At 44.5% G+C, this 23,151-nt stretch overlaps 1 protein-coding gene across 2 annotated transcripts in view; it reads right to left on the bottom strand.

Annotated features, from left to right (window-relative positions):
• The window catches only part of ZC3HAV1 (zinc finger CCCH-type containing, antiviral 1), a 73,673-nt gene extending 50,536 nt beyond the window's left edge, over nt 1-23,137 (bottom strand). For both annotated transcript variants that reach the window (XM_003896663.5, XM_021936313.2), the window contains exon 1: nt 21,719-23,137. In XM_003896663.5, coding sequence (XP_003896712.3) covers nt 21,719-22,026 — 308 coding nt within the window. In that variant the 5' untranslated portion in view covers nt 22,027-23,137. The remainder of the gene's footprint in view (nt 1-21,718) is intronic.
• Nucleotides 23,138-23,151: the final 14 nt, after the last annotated feature.

The following is a 23,151-nucleotide window of genomic DNA, read 5'->3' as shown; positions in this document are numbered from 1 at the left end:
GAAAGGTCAGAAGAGGAAAAGATTGGCAAAGAAACTAAAACAGATCTATTAAAAATGATTGCCTATCAAGAAAGAGAGAACAAATTATGAAAACACATCCAGGACTGCAGTAAAAATCAATGGGACAAAAGAATTCCATTTATCTAATCTTTTCATTATATAACATTGCTCATTGCTGTATCTCTTGTATGTCTTATATACCAATGTACATACTTATTTGTGACTACAAAGGAATGGAACAAGCTCTTAATTGCATGTTTCAAAAAACTCTACAGAAAAAGATGTAACATCCCTTCACCTTGAGACTTTAATGATTTAGTTCAACAATGTCAGTAGAACTTTCCATGATCATGGAATTGTTGTATAATATAAACTTTCCTATATGGAAGCTATAGATGGACGCATGATGGAGCACTTGGTTTAATCACATTAGAGTCTGAGAAGCACTGATTGAGATCACTGAGAAACATTAGTAGCACTTTTGCTCTTATTAGGCAAACATAATTTGACAGTTATCAATGTCCATACAACAAACTCATTCCACATGTTTTTCTTTTTGAGGAGACAAGGTCTCACTCTCTCCCCCCAGGTTGGGGAGCAGTGGTGTGATCAGGCTCACTGCAGCCTTAACCTCCCCAAGCTCAGGTGATCCTCCCACCTCAGCCTCCCAAGTAGCTAGGACTATGGCATGAGCCACCACACCCAGCTAATTTTTAAATTTTTTGTGGAGACAGGGTTTTGCTATGTTGCCCAGTCTGGTCTCAAACTCCTGGGTTCAAGTGATCCAACCACATCAGCCTCCCAATGTGCTGGGACTACAGGCATGCCAAGCCTCATTCCACCTTTTTTTTTTTTTTTTTTTTGAGACAGAGTCTCACTCTTGTCACCCAGGCTGGAGTGCAATGGCACGATCTCAGCTCACTGCAACCTCCGCCTCCCGGGTTCAAGCGATTCTCCTGCTCCAGCCTCCCAAGTAGCTGGATTACAGGTGCCCGCCACCTTACCTGGCTATCATTCCACCTTTTAACTTAAATATTCTATGGATGATAGCGTCAAAATCCTTAGGTTTATGGCCTTAGTAGTTATTAATATGATCACATATTAATATTTTCTAGTTTTCACCACAATTACCAAGTTGTCAGGTAGTTGGGTAATGCCCAGATTTTCGCTAGTAAAATGTGGCTAGCATTATTTTTATACAAATAACTTTTCTTCTTATACATTATTTTCCTGAGAGGTATTCCTTTGGGCATATGGCCTTAAAGAAAACAGTAATTTTCTTGGCAGCTTGTGTTTCATTTTGATCTACTGTTGTCCAGAAAACACAACAGCAATCTAGGAGTGTGCCTATTTCCCATACAAGCACATTCGCATTGGATTTTGTCATTATGCTACTTCAATAGATAGGAAACACAAGTAATTCATATCAAAGACTTTTTTTTTTTTTTTTTTTTTTTTTGAGACAGAGTTTTGCTTTTGTTGACCAGGCTGGAGTGCAGCGGCACAATCTCAGCTCATTGTCACCTCCATCTCCCAGGTTCAAGCGATTCTCCTGCCTTAGCCTCCCAAGCAGCTGGGATTACAGGCATGCATGCGTCACCATGCCCAGCTAATGTTGTATTTTTAGTAGAGATGTGAGTTCACCATGTTGGTCAGGCTGGTCTTGAACTCCTGACCTCAAGTGATCCGCTCGCCTCAGCCCCCCAAAATGTTAGGATTGCAGGCATGAGCCACTGCACCCAGCCCTAGCCTACTGCTTTAATACTAGCAAAATTAATTCACCCACCACAGCTGGATAACTATTACATATATACTAATTAGTTTAACTTTTAAAAGAGATACTTTCAATGTTAATTCTTTAAAACATCTGGAGATTATTAGGCTGGGCGCGACGGCTCACGCCTGTAATCCCAGCGCTTTGGGAGGCCGAGGTGGGCGGATCATGAGGTCAGGAGATCCAGACCATCCTGGCTAACACAGTGAAGCCCCATCTCTACTAAAAATACAAAAAATTAGATGGGCATGGTAGCGGGGGCCTGTAATCCCAGCTACTCGGGAGGCTGAGGCAGGAGAATGGCGTGAACCCGGAAGGCGGAGCTTGCAGTGAGCCGAGATTGTGCCACTGCACGCAGCCTGGGTGACAGAGCGAGGCTCCGTCTCAGAAAAAATAAAATACAATAAAAAATAAAATGAAATAAAAATAAAACATCTGGAGACTGTTATAATAAATGACATCAGAGGACATAAGTGTTTTATATCAACTTTTCTCAATTACGTCTATTAAATATGATTCCTTTCTTATTTTGTTATCCTAGACTTTTTTTTAATTAACCTTTTATCAAGTTTAGAACCACTGGGGCTGTGCATGGTGGCTCATGTGTGTAATCCCATCACTTTGGGAGGCCAAGGCAGGAAGACCACTTAAGGTCAGGAGTTTGAGACCAGTCAGAGCAAAAAAAGTAAGACCCATGCCTCTACAAAAAATTTTAAAAGTTAGCATAGCATGATGGTGCATACCTGTAGTTCTAGCTACATGGGAGGCTGAGGCGGGAGGGTCACCGAGACTGGGAGTTTGAGGCTGCAGTGAGCTATGACTGTGCCACTGCACCCCAGCCTGGGTGACAGAACAAGGCTCAGTCTCTAAAAAATAAATAAATAATTAAAAGAAATAAAAAATTTACAAAGAACAATTGTAATCCCTATTGTGTTTTTAATCAATCTACTGTTCTGCTTTGAATCCTGTATCATACAATTTATCATATCATATTAATTTTTTTTTTTTTTTGACACAGGGTCTCGCTCTGTGCCCAGGCTGAGAGGCAGTGACGTTCTCTTGGCTCACTGCAACCTCCGCTTCCTGGGTTCAGGCAATGCTCATGTCTTGGCCTCCTGAGTAGCTGGGATTATAGGCACGTGCCACCACCCCTGGTTAATTTTTGTATTTTTAGTAGAGAGGGGGTTTCACCATGTTGGCCAGTCTGGAACTCCCAACCTGAAGTGATCCACTTGCCTAGGCCTCCCAAAGTGCCGGGATTACAGGCGTGAGCTACCATACCCGGCCCATAGCATATCAATATCATAAAATGTAAATGTCCTTTGTTAACTTTTTTTTTTTTTTGATGTAGTTTTGCTCTCACTGCCAGGGCTGGAGTGTAATGGCAAGATGTCAGCATGTCAGCTCACTGCAACCTCCACCTCCCGGGTTCAAGCAATTCTCCTGCCTCAGTCTCCCGAGTAGCTGGGATTACAGGCCCCACCACCACGCCCGGCTAACTTTTGTATTTTTAGTAGAGACGGGGTTTCACCATGTTGGCCAGGCTGGTCTCGAACTCCTGACCTCAGGTGATCCATCTGCTTCAGCCTCCTAAAGTGCTGGGATTACAGGTATGAGCCACCACGCCTGGCCCTTTGTTAACATTTTAAATATACTTTAAATATTAACAGTAATTTTTCATATCATTGGCTTACACCTTTTCAAAAAACTCTTTAGTGTGCTTAACTATTCTTTTCTTTTCTTTGATCCTCCATCCTTGGCCTCCCAAAGCACTGGGATTACACATGTGAGCCATCACACCCAGCTTATTATTTTCATTATAAAAATTTTATTAGGGAATAAATTATCTCAATTTCCATAAAACAGTACATTGGGAATGTAATTTCTATTAACTCCATAAATTAGATTGGATATTAAGTATAGCATGTTAACTTCATTAAATCTTCTGATTCTGGAACAGAAAATATCTCTCCATTTATTCTGTTTTTTCCTATTGTGAATTTAAGTTTTTCTTTTAATAGTTCTCCTTCATTTCCAAAATATTGAATATCATCTGTTGCACTATTATTTTTTAATTGTCACTGGTAAATAGAAATGCAAAATGATCTTATTGAAATTGATGATTTTTTGAAAATGTAAACATCTAGGTAAAAGTTATTCTCTAAGAATTAATCTTTAAAAGTCACTTATTCAATGCTATTGTTTGTGTGTAAATCGTTCTGCAACTCTCCAGGTTGCCTTCAGATCTCACAGTGTAACCTCATATGAAAAAAATAGAGAACCAAGGACTCTGTCAACCAGGAGCGGAGCCCTTGAAACCCGGCCAGCCCTCCACGTACCTTGCCTCCTGGAGAAGTCAAGGCCAGTCACTCAGGCTCTAGTGACAGCCTCTATCCTTGCCATTCTCCCAGGCAGGCCCTCTCCTTGCTTTCTCCACCCGGTGACCCTGGCTTCCTGGCACTCCTTGATAAGGTCGACCTCTGCTTTTTGGTCCCGCACTGTGGTTTCAGATAACCAGTCCCCGCCAGCCCCTACCCAGAACCCTCAGCAGCTGGGCTAAGACTCCACTTTATCAATCCCGGAGGAAGGACTCCCACAGCAAGAAGGGCCTTTGAAAGATAATCCCCTCCAGCCAGCCAGGCGCGGTGGCTTACGCCTGTAATCCACTTTGGGAGGTCGAGGTGAGCGGACCACGAGGTCAGGAGATCGAGACCGTCCTGGCTAACAAGGTGAAACCCCATCTCTACTAAAAATAGCTGTAGTCCCAGCTACTCAGGAGGCTGAGGCAGGAGAATGGCGTGAACCCGGAAGGCAGAGCTTGCAGTGAGCCCAGATCGCACCACTGCACTCCAGCCTGGGCGAGAGAGGGAGACTGTGTCTCAAAAAAATAAAAAAAGAAAGGTAATCCCCTCCAGCCTCCACCTCAAAGCAGAAATCCTTTCTATGGTGGATTGACCAGATGAGCGTGAGCCTCTTTATCTCACAAGGATCTTACCTCATTGTGCTGATGTCCATTAGCCATTACCATTAACGTTTTCTTTTTCTTTTCTTTTTTTTTGAGACAGGGTCTTACTCTGTTGTCCAGGCTGGAGTGCAGTGGCACAATCATGGCTCACTGCAGCCTTGAACTCCTGGGCTCAAGCGATCCTCTCACCTAGGCCTAGGTGCTGGGATATAGACGTGAGCCACCATGCCACCCTAATATTCTTCTTGATATTGAGCTGAAAATGACCTCACTGAAACTTCCCACCACTAGACAGGTTCTGCCCTCTGGCTCTGATGTATTTAGCAACTTGTTAGTCAGAAGGAATTAAGAATCTTTGCTTCCCCTTTAGCTCCAGCCCAGATGTCCTAAACTTAGAGCCAAGCCTACGGCACCTGTGCAGATCACGGCGAGATGCAGAATTTTTCCTGTCCTGTGCTAGATGAGGAGTGTGGCACTTCCAAGGTCCCTGAAGTCAGCACTTCCTCTAAATAACTAAAGGAAGCCAGGCAGCCTAATAGGGAGCCCTCTGCCTGGAACCCCAAGTGTCCAGGCTTTTCCAAAGCTACCCAAGGTGCTCCTGTCTGAAAGAAAAGTCAAAGCTAGCCCATGCTGCACTGGCTGGGGTCCCTGGCGCTGCCCACCTGGGGGCCTGGTTTTCTTTTTCTTTTTTTTTTTGAGACGGAGTCTGGCTCTGTCGCCCGGGCTGGAGTGCAGTGGCCGGATCTCAGCTCACTGCAAGCTCCGCCTCCCGGGTCTACGCCATTCTCCTGCCTCAGCCTCCCGAGTAGCTGGGACTACAGGCGCCCGCCACCTTGCCCGGCTAGTTTTTTGTATTTTTTAGTAGAGACGGGGTTTCACCGTGTTAGCCAGGATGGTCTCGATCTTCTGACCTCGTGATCCGCCCGTCTCGGCCTCCCAAAGTGCTAGGATTACAGGCTTGAGCCACCGCGCCCGGCCATTCTTTTTCATTTTTCATCTCCATCCTCAGGCAAGCTTCTTATTCCTCTAGATTCTGTGATTCTCACCCTGAACCCAGTCTCGACCTGCAACATCTCTGTCTCGACTGGGTCTGACCTGCAGCCCCTTCCCTGGCAAACTCTGCTTCGTTTTCCCACATTCCCTAGACTTCTCCCCAGCGGCTTCTTAGGGGCTTTTTCTTTGCCCTAATTTCAGGATATTGATCATGTAATACCTAACCTTGTTTTTAGACTCTCCCTTAATCACCTAGCCTTGTTTCCACATGAATAGGCTCTCCCTTAGCTGACAAAACCGGACAAACTCCATTTGGCTCCTTCATTTACAAGACATCAAGGACTCCTTACCCACCCCCTTCCTCAAGGAGTTAACTTGTGTAAGCTGACTCTCAACATATCAAAGAGTCCAATTCACTAATAAGGTACTGAAGCAAGCAATGTCCCAAGTTTCCAGGATTTTGCTCATGAGGTAAGACCGTAAAGCCCTGAGTTTGTGTGTGGCAGAGCCCCCACATCTATCGCCTTATGATAGATGTACAGCCCCTGCACTTGGAACTGTTTGTTTCCCTGTAACTATTTGTCTTTTTAATTTTTTTGCATGTTTTTACTTCTGTAGAATTGCTGCAATTAAGCTCCCCCTCCCCTCTCTAAACTAAGGCATAAAGGAAAATCAAGCCCTTCTCGGGGCCGAGAGAGTTTCGAGCGTTAGCCGTCTCTCGGTTGCCGGCTAATAAAGGACTCTTAAATTCATCTCAAAGTGTGGCGTTTCTCTCTGACTCACTCAGGTACAACACTCGCTCAGCCACGAAGGTGGGGCAGTTTACACTTCCCTTCTATCTGGGTTAAGCACAGAAATTAACATTTATTACGCATTTACTAAGTGGCAGGAACTTCACCTCTGTTATTTAATTTAGTAGTCACGATAATCCTACTTTGGGAATATGCCTGATAAAATGAGAAATCAAAGGTGACTGAGATAAGAGGAAGATCCAGTAATGAACAGGTATCCCAAAACACAAGCAAAAACCTAAGCTGGGAAAATGAACAAAAACAGATCTGAAACCTTTTCAAACCAAAAAAAATTTAAATCGGCATCCAGAATGATTTAAGCCACTGTTCCCACACTATTATTTAAGCAGGGTGCAAGCAGAGATCGTGGACATAAATCACATAAAGGGTGTGGTAGGAACACAGTATGTGATAGGCACTATTTGTTGTGATTAGTGTCAGGCCTCTGAGCCCAAGCTAAGCCATCATATCCCCTGTGACCTGCACGTACACATCCAGATGGCCTGAAGTAACTGAAGAATCACAAAAGAAGTGAAAACGGCCTGTTTCTGCCTTAACTGATGATATTACCTTGTGAAATTCCTTCTCCTGGTTCATCCTAGCTCAAAAGCTCCCCCACTGAGCACCTTGTGTCCCCCGCCCCTGCCCGCCTTTGTAATTTTCCACTACCTACCCAAATCCTACAAAACAGCCCCACCCCTATCTCCCTTCGCTGACTCTCTTTTCAGACTCAGCGCGTCTGCACCCAGGTGAAATAAAAAGCCTTGTTGCTCACACAAAGCCTGTTTGGTGGTCTCTTTACACAGACGCGAGTGAAAATTAATGTTGTACAGACAAGCTCAGCGGCGTGGGCCACGATCAGAGCGTGAAGGGGGTCATGTGTAGGTTTCAGGTGGCAGAACCTTCCTTCCGACTTTCTTCTGATCACTCTGTCCGAGCTCCAGGTGCCTAATATTGGCTAGTGGGCTTCGGCCAGGAAATAGTGTGAAAGTGTCCCGTGGCCCTTTGGGGTTTGCTAAGCTAGCGATGCTGAAAGTTTGGTCCCTAGGCCAGCATCATCAGCATCACTTGGGAGGTTGTCAGAAATGCAGATTCTCAGGCCCCATCCCAGACATCCCAGGGTGATTCTCAATCTTTTAGCATGCATCAGCATCACCTAGACAAGTGGTCCGTTAGATTCCTGGGCCCCCGCCCTGGAGTCTGTGAATCAGTAAATCTAAGGGTGGAGGTCAAGAATTTGCATGTCTAACAATCTGGTTTTATGAACATACTTGGAGTATAGGCAGCTCAGGGTCACCTCCCCAAAAAAGACAACAGGTCCTACAGAAGGTTGGTTAGAAGCTGTGGGAACTCCCCTCTCGCCAGGACAAAAAGAGCTCTCCTACAAATTATTATGAATTTCCCAGGACAAAACAAGCGTTTGCAGAATGCTACCCACATTTGGAGCAGATAACCCTCAAACAAACGGGACAAGTTGCGGTAGGAGGTGATAACTTAAAAAAAAAAAAAAAAAAAAAAAAAGAGCAAAGACATCCTTGAAAGACGCAGAATTGTCTCTCTTTAAGGAACTCAAGCCAAAAGCCTAAAAACAAATGACCTTTTCACTTTTCTCTTCCAGCCACAGAACAAAATGTTATTTTAGCCCAGGCAATAAGTGCTCTCTCTCACCACGGGTGCAGCCTAAACAACTAGCCTGCACAGTGATTCTCATTCCTGGCTACACATAATAATCAACTGAGCAGTGTTGAAAATACCCAAACCTAGGCCCCGCCCTGGAGACTGGCTTCATTTGACTGGGGTGGGAGCCCAGGTGACTCTAGTGTGCAGTCAGAGCTGAGTATCACTGGATATGCTTGTCACATTCAATTCTGGGTTAGATTCCTGAACCGGACGTTCACCTCTGAGTTCTTGCACTTCACACATCGGTAAACACAGGGCTAGCTCTGACTCAACAGACCAAAAAGAGACAGTAACCCGAGTCTTTTTTTTTTTTTGACAGTAATTTATGTCGAAGTACTCCTTCCCTTTCCCTTCTCTCCTTCATCCCCTCTGCTCCCCAACACCCAATAGGGTTGACAAAAACAAAAAGACCGCTGATTTGTATAGAAAACAGGAAATCACTCACCATGATATAAGCCAGGTGAAAAAGGAACCAGGACGTGTGAAAGATAAAATCTAGAGAACATTGAGCTAAAGAATAAAATGTCATCAGTCAAAACCAACCCTAACGAAATACTATTTTAAAGCCACGAGATTCCTATTCCCCATGTTTGTACTTCTGATATTCAAGATTAAATAGCCATGTTATTAGAGGGTAGGGATGGTTCACTGCCTCTAAACCCCCTAGTAAGATGGAGGAGAAACAGAATAGACCGTACGAGATCACATGAGCAGGGTAAGAAAGGATGTGGGGAGAGACAGAGGGTGGAGCCGAAAAAAAATGAGCTTGCTTTAACCACAACTGTATTACCCAGAACACACCAGGCACAAAGAGAGCCCTAGCTCACTGCAGAAAATGGTGATCCTAAGGCTGAAGCCACGGCAAGCTCCAGCCTGCACCGAGGGGGAGGAAAGCACCGAGGGCCTTGCAAGACTGGGCAGCAGAGGAGGCCGGGCCTGCTGAGGATGGGGGAGGCAGGAGGCCAAGAATCTGCACATATCCGACGATTGTACCAAGAGTGAGACAAACAGCGCGGGTGCCACCAAAATAATAATCTTTCTGTTATTATGGACAGTCTCTCCAGTCTTGACTTCTCTAGTCCCCTAAGTTCATGGTTCACAAGCTTTGTTGCCCATTAAAAACCATCTAGGAACTTAAAAAAAAAATCCCAAAGTTCCAATTCAAACCATAATTAAATCAGAATATAGGAGTCAGGCATCCATATTTTTTAAAGGTTCCCTAAGTGATCCTAACACGTAGCAAAGTTTGAGAAACATCGCCCTGGGTCCACATCAGGACTGAGAAAAAGGAGAGTAGATGGCCGGAGGTGGTGGCGTTACTGCCAAAATCTTTTTTTTTTTTTTTTTTTTTTTGAGACAGAGTTCCAGTCTTGTTGCTCAGGCCGGAGTGCAAAGGCACGATCTCAGCTCACAGCAACCTCCGCCTCCCGGGTTCAAGTGATTCTCCTGCCTCAGCCTCCTAAGTAGCTGGGATTATAGGCATGCACCACCATTCCTGGCTAATTTTGTATTTTTAGTAGAGACAGGGTTTCTCCATGTTGGTCGGGCTAGTCTCAAACTCCTGACCTGAGGTGATCCACCTGCCTCGGCCTCCCAAAGTGCTGGGATTACAGGCATGAGCCACCGCACCCGGCCACCAAAATCTTGATGATCAGAGAAAGTAGTTCACACAAGCCTCCTCTCCTCTCACAGGCTGGCTTCTCCCCACCACTCGCCACAATACTTCCCAGCGTAAGTCCCTCTGAAAGTTAAGGAATACTAACCAGAGAGAGATTAATTAACTGGTTGACAGTATTTCAGGATCCTGTGAGTGACAGAGGAAGGGGCAGAAGCCTCTAGAATAATCTACCGTTTGTGACACAAAGTATGTGCTCGATAAATATTTGTTGACCTGGTGCCTAGGATGCCAAAAGTTTCCTATGTCTTTTGGTCTATCACATAAAAGTAATAGAACCCCTAATCTCTGAGAAAGATCACTTAAAGAAAAATATTTCATTCATTCTGCACTAAAAAATTCATTTCTTTTACTCCCTCAAACTCGAAAGCCACATAAAACTTTGTATTTGCAGTCTTCCAGGAAGTTACCCCTAAGGAATTATATGTTTCTGAAAGTGTGGTTTGACCCCTGCAAATGGATTCTTTAGGATGGTATTTAAAATGCAGATTCTGGGGCGCAGCGGCTTACATCTGTAATCCCAGCAGTTTGGGAGGCTGAGTTGGGTGGATAGCTCGAGCTCAGGAATTCAAGACCAGCCTGGGCAACATGGCGAAACCTTGTCTCTATTAAAAATACAAAAAATTGGCCAGGCGCGGTGGCTCAAGCCTGTAATCCCAGCATTTTGGGAGGCCGAGGTGGGCGGATCACGAGGTCAGGAGATCGAGACCATTCTGGCTAACACGGTGAAACCCCGTCTCTACTAAAAAACACAAAAAATTAGCCGGGCGTGGTGGCCGACGCCTGTAGTTCCAGCTACTGGGGAGGCTGAGGCAGGAGAATGGCGTAAACCTGGGAGGTGGAGCTTGCAGTGAGCTGAGATCCGGCCACTGCACTCCAGCCTGGGCAACAGAGTGAGACTTCGTCTCAAAAAAAAATAAAAATAAAAATACAAAAATACAAAAAAGTAGCCGGCCATAGTGGCAGAGGCCTATAATCCCAGCTACTTCAGAGGCTGAGGTGGGAGGATTACTTGAACCCAGGAGGCGGAGGCAGAGGTTACAGTGAGCAGAGATCTTGCCTCTGCACTCCAGCCTGGGCGAGAGAGGGAGACTCTGTCTTGAAAAAAAAAAAAAAAAAAAAAAGGAAACAAAAATTTTAAAACTAATGAATAAAAACGCAGATTCTCAGGCTCCAACCCACCTGTTGGGAACAGAATTTCCAATACGTGACTTGGGAACCTGCATTTTAGTAGACTCTCCCATGTGATGAAAATGCATGTCAAAGTTTGAGAAGTACTGCTCCAAAGCTGGGTAACTACATCCTAGAAGCTACTCAAAACAATCCATCATGGATGGGAAAAAATACTGGAACTCCTTATATTTTTTAATGTAAAAAAATCTTTTCAGCCCAGAAAAGTATTGCCTGGACCAAAAGGGCTGGAGGAGTGGGGGGATTCCCTGGTTAACTGAGAAGGGGCACAAGAGAACCTTTAGGGCTGATGAAAATGTGCTGTATCTAGGGTGTTGTGATGGTTACATAGGTGCATCCATTTATCAAAACTCTTTAAACCATACACTTTACCTTTTTTTTTAAAGATGGAGTCTCACTCTGTCACCCAGGTTGGAGTGCAATGGTGCAATCTTGACTTCACTGCAACCTCCACATCCTGGGTTCAAGAGATTCTCCTGCCTCAGCCTCCTGAGTAGCTGGGATTACAAGTGCACACCACGATGCCCAGCTAAATTTTTTTTTGCTTTTTTTAGTAGAGATGGGGTTTCACCATGTTCGCCAGGCTAGTCTCAAACTCCTGACCTCAAGTGAGCCACCTGCCTCGGCCTCCCAAAGTGCTAGGATTACAGGCATGAGCCATCGCACCCGGCCTCCATACACTTTAAATGGGTACATTTTATTGTATGTAAATCATACCTCAATAAAATTGATTTTAAAAAATTTTAAAAAGTAAAACAGTAAATAGCATACAAATTAAGAATTTTACATCATAGAATGTTTAAATAAATGTACACACATTAGGACATTAGGATTAGGAGTACATGCTCAAAACGTTCTCTGCTGATAGGTATGCGGGATCAAAATGTTAGGAAACGATTTCCCTAGATGACGTCTTTTAGCTTGATTTTCTAAATTGGTCTAAAACATATTAAAATATCTTCTCAGTGCCAGGCATGGTGGTACACATCTGTAATCCCATCTATTCAGGAGGCCGGGGCAGGAGGGTGGCTTGAGCTCAGGAGTTTGAGATTAGCCTAGGCAAAACATTGAGACCGCTGTCTCTATTTTAATAAATAAATAAGTAAATAAATAAAAATAGTACATAAAAAAAATAAAATACAATCTCTTCCCTGTATAGGAAATAGGGAAAAGATCATGAAATAAGTCTCCCCTCTCTCCTCCCAACCTGAGACCAGCTCCCCTGCTGCAATTTGGTTAAAGTGATTACTCACTGGGCCTGAAATCCTAGGTGCTACTGAAACCTTTTATCCCTTTTTTATGCCCATGTTATTACGGCTTCTTCTATCCCAAAGTAGCCATAGGTAAAGATCACAGATGCCTGGTTTGGAAGTAAATACAGGCAGAAGCAGTAAGCAAATCAGAACCATTTAATGGATGGAAAAATATATCTACTTATTTTAAATGTTTAATTTTGCCAACTCTGCATTATGTAAAAAGTAGAAAATACTGTGTTATCACATACTTCATTTGTCACTATTTAAGATTTTTATCATGGTTCACAATATTACAATGTCATTATATTTGTTAGCTTAATTCCTTTTTTTTTTTTTTGAGACAGAGTCTCAGCTCACTGCAAGCTCCGCCTCCCGGGTTCACGCCATTCTCCTGCCTCAGCCTCCTGAGTAGCTGGGACTACAGGCGCCTGCCACCTCGCCCGGCTAGTTTTTTTGTATTTTTTAGTAGAGATGGGGTTTCACCGAGTTAGCCAGGATGGTCTTGATCTCCTGACCTCGTGATCCGCCCATCTCAGCCTCCCAAACTGCTGGGATTACAGGCTTGAGCCACCGCGCCCCGCTGTTAGCTTAATTTCTAAAGAAAACTGCAGACACTGAGAGTCAAATTTGATCAAATTAAAAATTTGAGATGTAGTGATTGTGAAAAGAGAACAAAAATTCCCAAATGATTCTTACAGGGTGCACCCTGTTGTGTCACGATGTTGCAGAAAACAGCATGTCTCTAAGGCCACCAGTCCGACAACAACATGACTCCATGGACAGTGCAGAATTAGTAACAGAAGGAACTTCAGAAAGACTTCTCCTAGATGAATACGCCAGCACAAACAACACAGAACATGCAACAGTAAAATGCAAATCATGTTTCCTTAGTGAAAGGAGCAGACACAAAAGGTCACATATTATTAGGTTCCATTTATAGGAAATGTCCAGAATTGGAAAACAAACAAAAAGTAGGTTAGAGATTGCCCGGGGCTGAGGAAAGGGAAGAATGAGGACTGGTTCCTGATGGGTGTGGGGTTTCTCTTTGGGGTGATGAAAATGTTCTGGAATTCCAATAGTGGTAACAGTTGCACAACATCATGAATGTACTTACTACCCCTGAACTGTACACTTCAAAATAGTTTTACTTTGGGAGGCCCAGGTAGGTAGGCAGATCACCTGAGGTCAGGAGTTCGAGACCAGCCTGGCCAACATGGCGAAACCCTGTTTTTACTAAAAATACAAAAATTAGCCGGGCGTGGTGGCACACGCCTGTAATCCCAGCTGCTCGGGAGGCTGAGGCAAGAGAATCACTTGAACCCAGGAGAAGAGGTTGCAGTGAACCGAGATCGCACCACTGCACTCCAGCCTGGGTGACAGAGTGAGGCTCTGTCTCAAAATAAAAAAAATAAATAAATAGTTTTAGCCATTTTTAAAATGGTAAAAAAAAAAAAAAAAAAAAACTGTTACAAACAAAAATAGAGTGCCAAGATGACCAAAAAAGTAAAATGCAAATAAGAAGCAACTACTAAGATGCCAAGTAAGACAAACTTAAAAAACGAGTAATGAGACTTAAAAGGGCTAGAGACCCAGAATATATAAAGAATTAAAACCACAATGAGGGCTGGGCGCAATGGCTAACGCCTGTAATCCCAGCACTTTGGGACACCAAGACGGGCTGATCACAAGGTCAGGAGATTGAGACCATCCTGGCAAACATGGTGAAACCCTGTCTCTACTAAAAAACACACACACAAAAAAAATTAACCGGGTTTGGTGGTGGGCGCCTGCAGTCCCAGCTACTTGGGAGGCTGAGGAAGGAGAATGGCATGAACCCAGGAGGCGGAGACTGCATTGAGCCGAGATTGTGCCACTGCACTCCAGCCTGGGTGACAGAGCGAGACTCCATCTCAAAGAAGAAAAAAAAAAAAAACAGTGAGATACAATTTGCATTCTTTGTATTGGCACAAATTTTAAAAAGCTGATGATACCACTTGGCTACGATGTGAGGCAAGGGAAGGCTCTTATTCTTCTGGTGGGAGTGTAACTTGGCAAACACACTTCAGAAAACAATTTGGTATTATCACATAAAACTTAAGAATCAAAATTCCACTACTAGATCCCTAGGGAAACTCACGTAACATGTACACAAAGAAGCATATACCAAAATGTTCACAGCATAATGGTTTAATAGCAAAAACTTAAATCAATTTCACTTTGTTTTTTCAGAGGCAGGGTCTCATTCTGTTGCCCAGGCTGGAGTGCAGGTGGCACACTTGCACCTGACCGCAGCCTCATCCTCCCAGGCTCAAGTGATCCTCCCACTTCAGCCTCCTGAGTAGTTGGGACTACAGGTGTGTGCCACTGTGTCCAGCTAATTTTATTTTTTAATGTTTTTGTAGGCGCTATGTTGCCCAGGCTGGTCTCGAACCCCTGACTTCAAGAGATCTTCCCGCCTTGGCTTCTCAAAGTACTGGGATTACAGATGTTAGCTATTGAGCCCAGTCTCAATTTTAATAATAAGAAAATCAATGTATAAATTGTGTACATTCATGCAAAAGAAAGTAATGAAAACATTTCAGTGAATCAGAGTAGTCTTGGATACAAATGTCTAAATATTTAATAGTAATAAATCATGCTGAGCTGGGCTCAGTGGCTCATGCCTGTAATCCCAGCAGTTTGGGAGGCTGAGGCAAGAGGACTGCTTGAGCCCAGGCACTTGAGACCAGCCTGGGCAACATAGTGAGACCCTGTCTCTAAACACACACACACACAAATTAGCCAGGTATGGTGGCACTAGCCTGGTCCCAGCTACTGGGAGGCTGATGTGGGAGGATCATTTGAACCCAGGAGGTCAAGGCTGCAGTGAGCCATGTTTGCACCACCACACTCCAGCCTGGTGACAGAACAAGACCCTGTCTCAAAAAAAAAAAAAAAAAAAGTATGTATATATAATCACATAATAAAAACTTTAATACAAAAACTTTTAAAATTTGTTATAAAAAAAATTTTTTTTGAGACAGAGCCACACTCTGGTGCCCAGGCTGGTGTGCAGTGGCATGAACATAGCCCACTGTAACCTCAAAATTCCTGGGCTCAAGCAATCTTTCTGCCTCAGCCTCCAGCATTGCTAGGACTACAGGCATGCACCACCACACCCAGCTAATTTTTTTTCATTTTTTATTTAATTATTTTTTTATTTTATTTTTTATTTTACTTTTTAAATTCTTTTTTAACTTTTTTATTTTTTGATGGGGTCTCACTATGTTGTCCAGGCTGGTCTTGAACTCCTGTCCTCAATCCTCTCATCTTGGCCTCCCAAAGCACTGGCAGTACAGCCATGTAGTGCTTTGCACCCAGCTCAGGAAAAAAAAAAAAAAATTAATTCAAATAATGACTATTTCAAAGTCTTCTAATTGACATAAGTCAAAAAAGTTTGATAACACCAAGCATTAGTTGGCCAGAAAATGAAGAAACTGGGACACTCAAACGTATAAGGATAAATTGGCACAGCCACCTTTATACTAATTTGTCAGAATCTGGAAAAGTTGAAGCTATGTACTATTCAAACCAACAATGCTGCTTCCTAATGATCTACCCTGGAAAAGCTCTAACCATGAGCACCAAGAGACACTTGCATGTAAATTCTTGACAGCTTGATTTGGGATAACAAAAACCTGGAAATATACCATATATCCCTTACTGGGAGGAACAGGTAACTGAACTGTGGTATAAATCCTATGATGAAATACTTTTCAACTCTTAGAATGAATAAACTAGGTCCTTGTGTAGCAATATGAATAGATCTCCAAAACACAGCATTGAATAAAGATTTGAAAACACATAAAATAATACTACATTTTGCATATGGATACAAATATATCTGAGGAAGTTATAAAATCATGGAAGAGCAAGATACACACCAAAATCATGATTGAAGCTACTTCTTAGGAAAGAGGGAAATGAGACTGGGGGATGAGAAAAAAATAACCTTAGGTCTGTTATGATTGTTTACTATATTTTAAAAGAGGAGCAGAATTGAAAAATGTGAACACTTATTTATTCTAGGAGGGGAGTTATAACTTGTATGGGTTCAGAATAAATATTCTCTGGTGCTTGTTATATTATTCTTTGCGTTTTTCAGTATTCTATCCAATTTGCGAAATAGTCAACTAGTCCTCTTCCCATCTACCCACCCCCACCCAAAATGTGAACTAACCGAAAACGAAAGACACAAACAGGAAAGAACCCAGAGGAAACACCCACATTGGCAAAAACCACAAAGCAAGGTAAAGACGCTTAGGCAGCCTGCTTGAAACAGTTAAACAGAAATCATGCAGGCAAAAAAAAAATTTGAATTAATAACTTCATATAGTTACTGGACAATGGAAGTAGCTAGTTAAGAAGTCAAGGCTGGGTGCGGTGGCTCACGCCTGTAATCCCAGCACTTTGGGAGGCCGAGGTGGGCGGATTGCCTGAGCTCAGGATTTGGAGACCAGCCTGGGCAACACAGTGAAACCTCGTCTCTAAAATACAAAAAAAGAAAAAAAATTAGCCAGGCATAGTGGCAGGCGCCTGTAGTCCCAGCTACTCGGGAGGCTGAGGTAGGAGAATCGCTTGAACCCAGAAGGTGGAAACGGCGGTGAGCCGAGATCGCGCCACTGCACTCCAACCTGGGGACAGAGCCAGACTCTGTCACCACAAAAAAAAAAAAAAAGTCAAGCAAGGCCAGGAGCGGTGGCTCACGCGTAGTCCTAGCTACTCAGGAGGCTGAGGCAGGAGGATCATCTGAGCCAGAAATTCGAGGAATTCGAGGTGGCAGTGAGCTATGACCCTGCCACTGCACTTCAGCCTGCGTGACAAAGCAAGACCTCATTTCTAAAGAAAAAGAAAAAAAAAAAAAAAAAAAAAAGAAGTCGTGCAGATCTAGGTTCAAATACCAATCCTGCCAGCTTCTAGTTATGTTACTTTCAGTAGATTTCTGAAAAACTCTATGCCTGAGTTTCCTATAATAAGGATGGGACTTAAAATACTACCTTAGGAGCTACCCTAAAGACTAACCTGGATATCATCTCCAAAGTGCTTATCATAGTGACTGGCACATAGTTATTTGTTCGATAAATAGTGATGATTTTTGCATCAGAACTGGGATTAGAACTCCCTGTGTGGGCATATATTTCAGCAAAGCAAATAGAAATATCCAAACCGATTCACCAAAACAATTATCCAACATCGAAGCAAGCCCTGTTGTCAACTAAAATGTATAACTAAAAACATTGCAAAAGAAAAGACAGAAATTACAGGACAGGATAAATCCTATCTATAAATAATAGTACCACAGACAAAATTTTATACACCCAGCACAATGCAAATCGTCCCCCTGTAAACAGAGACCAGTTTACTGAACTGATAGTAACATCAAGATGGGTAGCAGGCCGGGCGCAGTGGCTCACGCCTGTAATCCCAGCATTTTGGGAGGCCAAGGTGGGCGGATCACGAGGTCAGGAGATCGAGACCATTCTGGCTAACAAACCCCCATCTCTACTAAAAAATACAAAAAATTAGCCGGGCGTGGTGGCGGGCACCTGTAGTCCCAGCTACTCGGGAGGCTGAGGCAGGAGAATGGCGTGAACCCGGGAGGCGGAGCTTGCAGTGAACCCAGATCTCGCCACTGCACTCCAGCCTGGGCGAAAGAGCGAGACTCTGCCTCAAAAATAAATAAATAAATAAATAAAGATGGGTAGCAATTGGTTAACAGACCCCATTAACTGGTAATCTACAAAGAAAGTCCTCAAACTCACAAGTGGCAGTTTTGGAAGACAAGGTTTTATAACTTGCTAAGAGGAGAATATTTTAAAAACATACTTAGGGAGGAAAAAAAAACATGTTTTCTAGGACCCGAGGGCAAAAAAAAAAAAAAAAAAAAAATTCTCCCGGAGGTCCTTATTAGAACATTCTATACATTAATAGATTAAAAGTTTGTAATTCCTAAATTCAAAAGTGATGTAAAACGAAATTAAAAATATGGCTCGGTCAATAAACGTTAGGAAATAAGATTTTATCACTCTACTAAAAAAAATAAACTTGGCCGGGCGCAGTGGCTCAAGCCTGTAATCCCAGCACTTTGGGAGGCCGAAACGGGTGGATCACGAGGTCAGGAGATCGAGACCATCCTGGCTAACACGGTGAAACCCCGTCTCTACTAAAAAAAATACAAAAAAATAGCTGGGCGAGGTGGTGGGCGCCTGTAGTCCCAGCTACTTGGGAGGCTGAGGCAGGAGAATGGCGTGAACCCGGGAGGCGGAGCTTGCAGTGAGCTGAGATCCAGCCACTGCACTCCAGCCTGGGCGACAGAGCAAGACTCCATCTCAAAAAAAAAATAAAATAAAATAAAATAAATAAATAAATAAATAAATAAATAAACTTTATTGAATTCTCTGGAGGGCCCATCCAAATTTAGATAGGCCAAATAATCCCTATATTATATATATTCTTATAAAAGTGGGGGTTAACAACCCAATTAACGACTTTAAAACAATTTTGCTATTTCAAACCAGGGAAAAATATACCATAATAAAATCCATAAAACTAAAATTTTGAAGCGTATTGCCTGCAACAAATTGAAACTAAGTATTTAAATGTTAGATATGTAACATATGAAAACAATTATAAGTCAGGCAAGGTAGTGGCTCAGGCCTGAAATCCCAGCACTTTGGGAGGCCTAGGCCGGCAGATGGCTTGAGCTCAGGGTTTGAGACCCGCCTGGCCAACATCGCGAAACCCCATCTCTACTAAAAATACAAAAAATTAGCCAAGCGTGGTGGCACACACTTATAATCCCAGCTACTTGGGAGTCTGAGGCAGTAGAATTGCTTGAGCCTGAGAGGCAGAGTTTGCAGTGAGCTGAGATCAGGCCACTGCACTCCAGCCTTGGGTGACCCTATCTCAAAAAGTAAAAAAATAAAAATAAAAAATAAATTTTTTAAAGGATTATGTCTACGTAGGCTTTTTCCTGAAAATACAAGTTGGATATAAGACAATCAGGGACATTTGAATACCAACTGGATATTAGATGATATTAAGATTGTAATTTTTTTTACAAAAAGGTGATTATTGTACTGTATTATGTTAATAAAACAGTTCTTATCTTTTAGAGATACTAAAGTACTTAGTAATCAAATGGTTGCTGAGGTTTGCTTTAAAATAACACATTGGAGTTGGGGACACACGGGGAATAGGGAGAACAAATGAAACAAAACTGGCCATATTTTGAAAACTGTTTAAATGAAATGATGAGTACAAAGGGCCTCATCATTTTTTTCTCTCTACTTTTGAGTATGTTGAAAATGTCCATAGTAAGAAATAAAAAAATAAAAAGCATATGTATTTCAAACTAAAAGTCAACACTAGTTGGTGAGGAATTTGTCATAATAGAAAAGATAGTAACAGAAAAATCATAACAAAGCCTTCCAACCATGTTATTTGGTGTAGTGCTAGAACATGCTAGAATGTTCCTTCCTTTTCTATCCCCGCTCTCTGCTCTCTTCTCCTTCTGATACTTCTTCAGTGACCAGCGACAACTTAGATGATTTCCTCAATACCCATAACTCCCAGCAACTCAGAAATAACCTTCAGATTATTGCCTCACAACATATTAAAGAAATTTTTAAATAAAGGAACACATTCAATAACTTTTTTAAAACGTTAGAGTGAGCTGAAAGGGTTTTTGCTGTAAAGAAATTTTTTAAAAAATATATTGTGTCCTCTACCTCATCCATCTAAAACACTTACCTTTGTGTGTTTTATTAAATGTATACTGGGGGTGAGTGACTGGAGTTTTTGTTAGTTAGGTGCGTGATCAAAAGTTTGCTGACCGGGTCGGACGAGGTGGCTCACACCCGTAATCCCAGCACTTCGGGAGGCTGAGCGAGACAAGTGGATCACCTGAGGTCAGGAGTTCGAGACCAGCCTGGCCAACATGGCGAAACCCTGTCTTTACTAAAAATACAAAAACTAGCCAGGTGCGACGGCGCGTGCCTGTAATCCCAGCTACTCGGGAGGCTGAGGCAGGAGAATCGCTTGAACCCGGGAGGTGGAGGTTGCAGTGAACCGAGGTGGAGTCACTGAACTCCAGCCTAAAAAGTTTGCTGACCACCATTTTAAACCCTGGGATACAATTCAAAGTGTTTAAGAATGGGCCAAGTGTAAAAAGTACTCTACCAAGAAAAGTAATTGAGCAGAAGCACATAGTGACAGAAAGGGTGGAAGGAAAGACTGACCAGAGAGAACCATTCATTAATTCAACAAGGCATTCATTCAGTTCATTCAGAAATGAGATGGGAAGGCAGAACCCGCCAAGACGGGAAAGAGACTTCACAAAAAGGATTTGGTGATGACAGATTGTGAGGAGGAGGATTAAAACCCCGCCTGGGGGAAAAGATGGGTTTGACTCTATGGACAGGACACATGCGGGAGAGGAAGGGCCTGGGATCAAGGGAAAGGCCTGGACAGCGAATGTGGACCTGGAAGCCATCTTTTTAGATGTGCAGCTGTCCCCGAGGGAGCAAGCTCTCTTAGTGAGAAACTGGGAAGAAAATCACTCAAGAGGCTTAACCCAAACCTTGCAGCACACCTGCATTTAGACGAAAAAAAAAAAAAAAGGCAAATGGAAAGAACATTAGCAGCGGCCCGAGAGGTAAGCCGCACTGCTTCCAACCGATTTAAGAGAGTTGTCCCAAGGCAGGTGGCCAACTGCGCGCGCCACCGTGGAGAGACCACCCGGAGGGAAGGCCCGCGGCTGCTACAGCTTCAGGAACCTGGAAAAAGACTACCCCTGTTAAGCGCCAGGCATCAGAAAAGCGGTAATGAGGGGCATGGGGGTGACCAGGAAGGGAGGGACAAGCAGAGAGACCTGCGGCTCGCTCCGGCGGAGACGGACAGGGGGCCCAGCGCGGCTGGTTGCTGGCTCCGCCACGTCTAGGGAAGAAGGTAGCAGGGAGGGAAAGACTCAAGATACCAAAGAGTAGAGGCTCTTTCCTTCCTTCCCAACCCTGCCTCCCGCTTCTCTAGGCCCTGGCTGGCTCCAGAGCACTTTATTCTTCTGATTGGTGCGGGCGGGCGGGGAAAGGGGTAGAGGTTGAGCCTGGTCTCCGCTAGGCACTAGCATTTTAGCCATTCTCGAAAAAAGGTCTGGAGGTGCCGGAAGGAAGGGAACGGTAGAAGCGCGGGTCCTGCAGGGGCTCCCAGAGGGGAGCAGAGAAGGGAGTGGCTGAAGGCAGAGGCTGTCAGGTGCGGGGTCCCGGCGAGGCCGTGCCCCTCCCAGAACAGTGCCCGCCTGGACAGTCCACCCAGACCAGGGCTGCGGACAGCGCCCCTCCCTCCGGGTGCACTTACCGCTCCGACTGAGAATAGTTGCACCGGCCCAGCAAGTTGAGCTTGCAGAGATGCAGGTTATCGCAGGGTCTCTGGCAGTACTTGCGACGGCAGACCCGGGCTCGAGTGGTGGCCACCACCGATCGGGTGATCCCGGCCTCGCCGCTGGTTTCCAACACCACAAAGCGGTCGGGCCCGGCTACCTGCAGCACCTCACAGAGCTGCGGCTCAGACAGCGCGATCTCCTCGAGCAAAGCGTCCAGGGCCATGCGGCCCCCGTGGGCGCACAGGATTTTGGTGATGAAGCAGCACACCTCCGGGTCCGCCATGGCGCGCTGGCTGTGCTGGCTCTGCCGCGGCGCGGGACTCGGTTCCGCGGAAATCGAAACTTACAAGTGTACAGGGGCGGGCGCGGGCGGTGCTCCTGCTGGGCGCGCCCGGAGTCAGCGAGGGCGCGCTCTCCGTCGCCGTTAGTCCAGCCCAGCGATCCACTCTCCGCTCTCAGGTCAACAGGCTAGCTCTCACCGACCCGGTCCTAGTGGCAGGTTTACAGCCGGCCGCAAGGGCAACTGGGTGGAAAGAAAGAGAACGCGCGGGCAAATCCGCTGGTGACCGCCTGGGGTGGCCGCTCTCGGTTCTAGGCTCGGCGAGGTTGAGGTTCCCCAGCCGGGCTCCGCGTGGCTTCTTTAGAAAGAAGAGAAACTAAAAGCGATCTTGGGGCTCTGGCCGGTGTTTTATAAGCCAGCCGACTGAGGCGTGTGACGCAAGTCTTGGGAGCCCTGTTGAGGAGTGCGCACCCCACCCATTCCCGGAAAGAGCAGACCCTAGCGAGCGCTTCCTGCGAGCCGTGCGCTCTGCCTCCGTTGGTAGTAAATCTTCCCAGCAACTCCATACTGTAGATATTATTATCCTCACCCTGAACTTGAGGAAGTAACTTGCACAAACACGCACTGGCATCAAGCGGAGCTCAGATGCCACCGAGGTTCCCCAGATCGCGTCCCCAAGCCCCAAATCGTGGTCTGCCCGGTCCAGGATCGATGTGTAACTTTCTCCTCCACCACCGTGCCCTCTTAAAGAACAACGATTGTCACTCTCCCTCGTTTCTGCCTTCTCACGAACTTCTGGACGAACCACTTCTTGACGTGGTCTTGCTTACCTAGAATCGCTAACTCGGTGCCCTGAACCACTGCTTATACCTCAATCACAATGGACATGCTAAGACGTATCCCAAGATTTCAGATCGGTTCCTCCCTGTAGAGATTGGGACAAGAACTTTTCCACCGTGGGGACACACTTTGACCCCCAGAGTTGACATATTGTTTTTAAGTGAAAACATTGATCTACAGAAGAGGTAGAAAGAAATCTTAATGAAACTTCCCTTATCTGACTAAAGCAGAAACTCCCGAAAACATGGTGCCATTAACAGCCTCTCAGAGTATTCAGCTGCCAGGAAG

This window comes from Papio anubis, chromosome 4 (genome assembly GCF_008728515.1).
Source record: "Papio anubis isolate 15944 chromosome 4, Panubis1.0, whole genome shotgun sequence".
Classification (NCBI taxonomy): domain Eukaryota; kingdom Metazoa; phylum Chordata; class Mammalia; order Primates; family Cercopithecidae; genus Papio; species Papio anubis.
The sequence above is the reverse complement of the archived record's forward strand: the minus strand, read 5'-3'. Positions and strand labels throughout refer to the sequence as shown.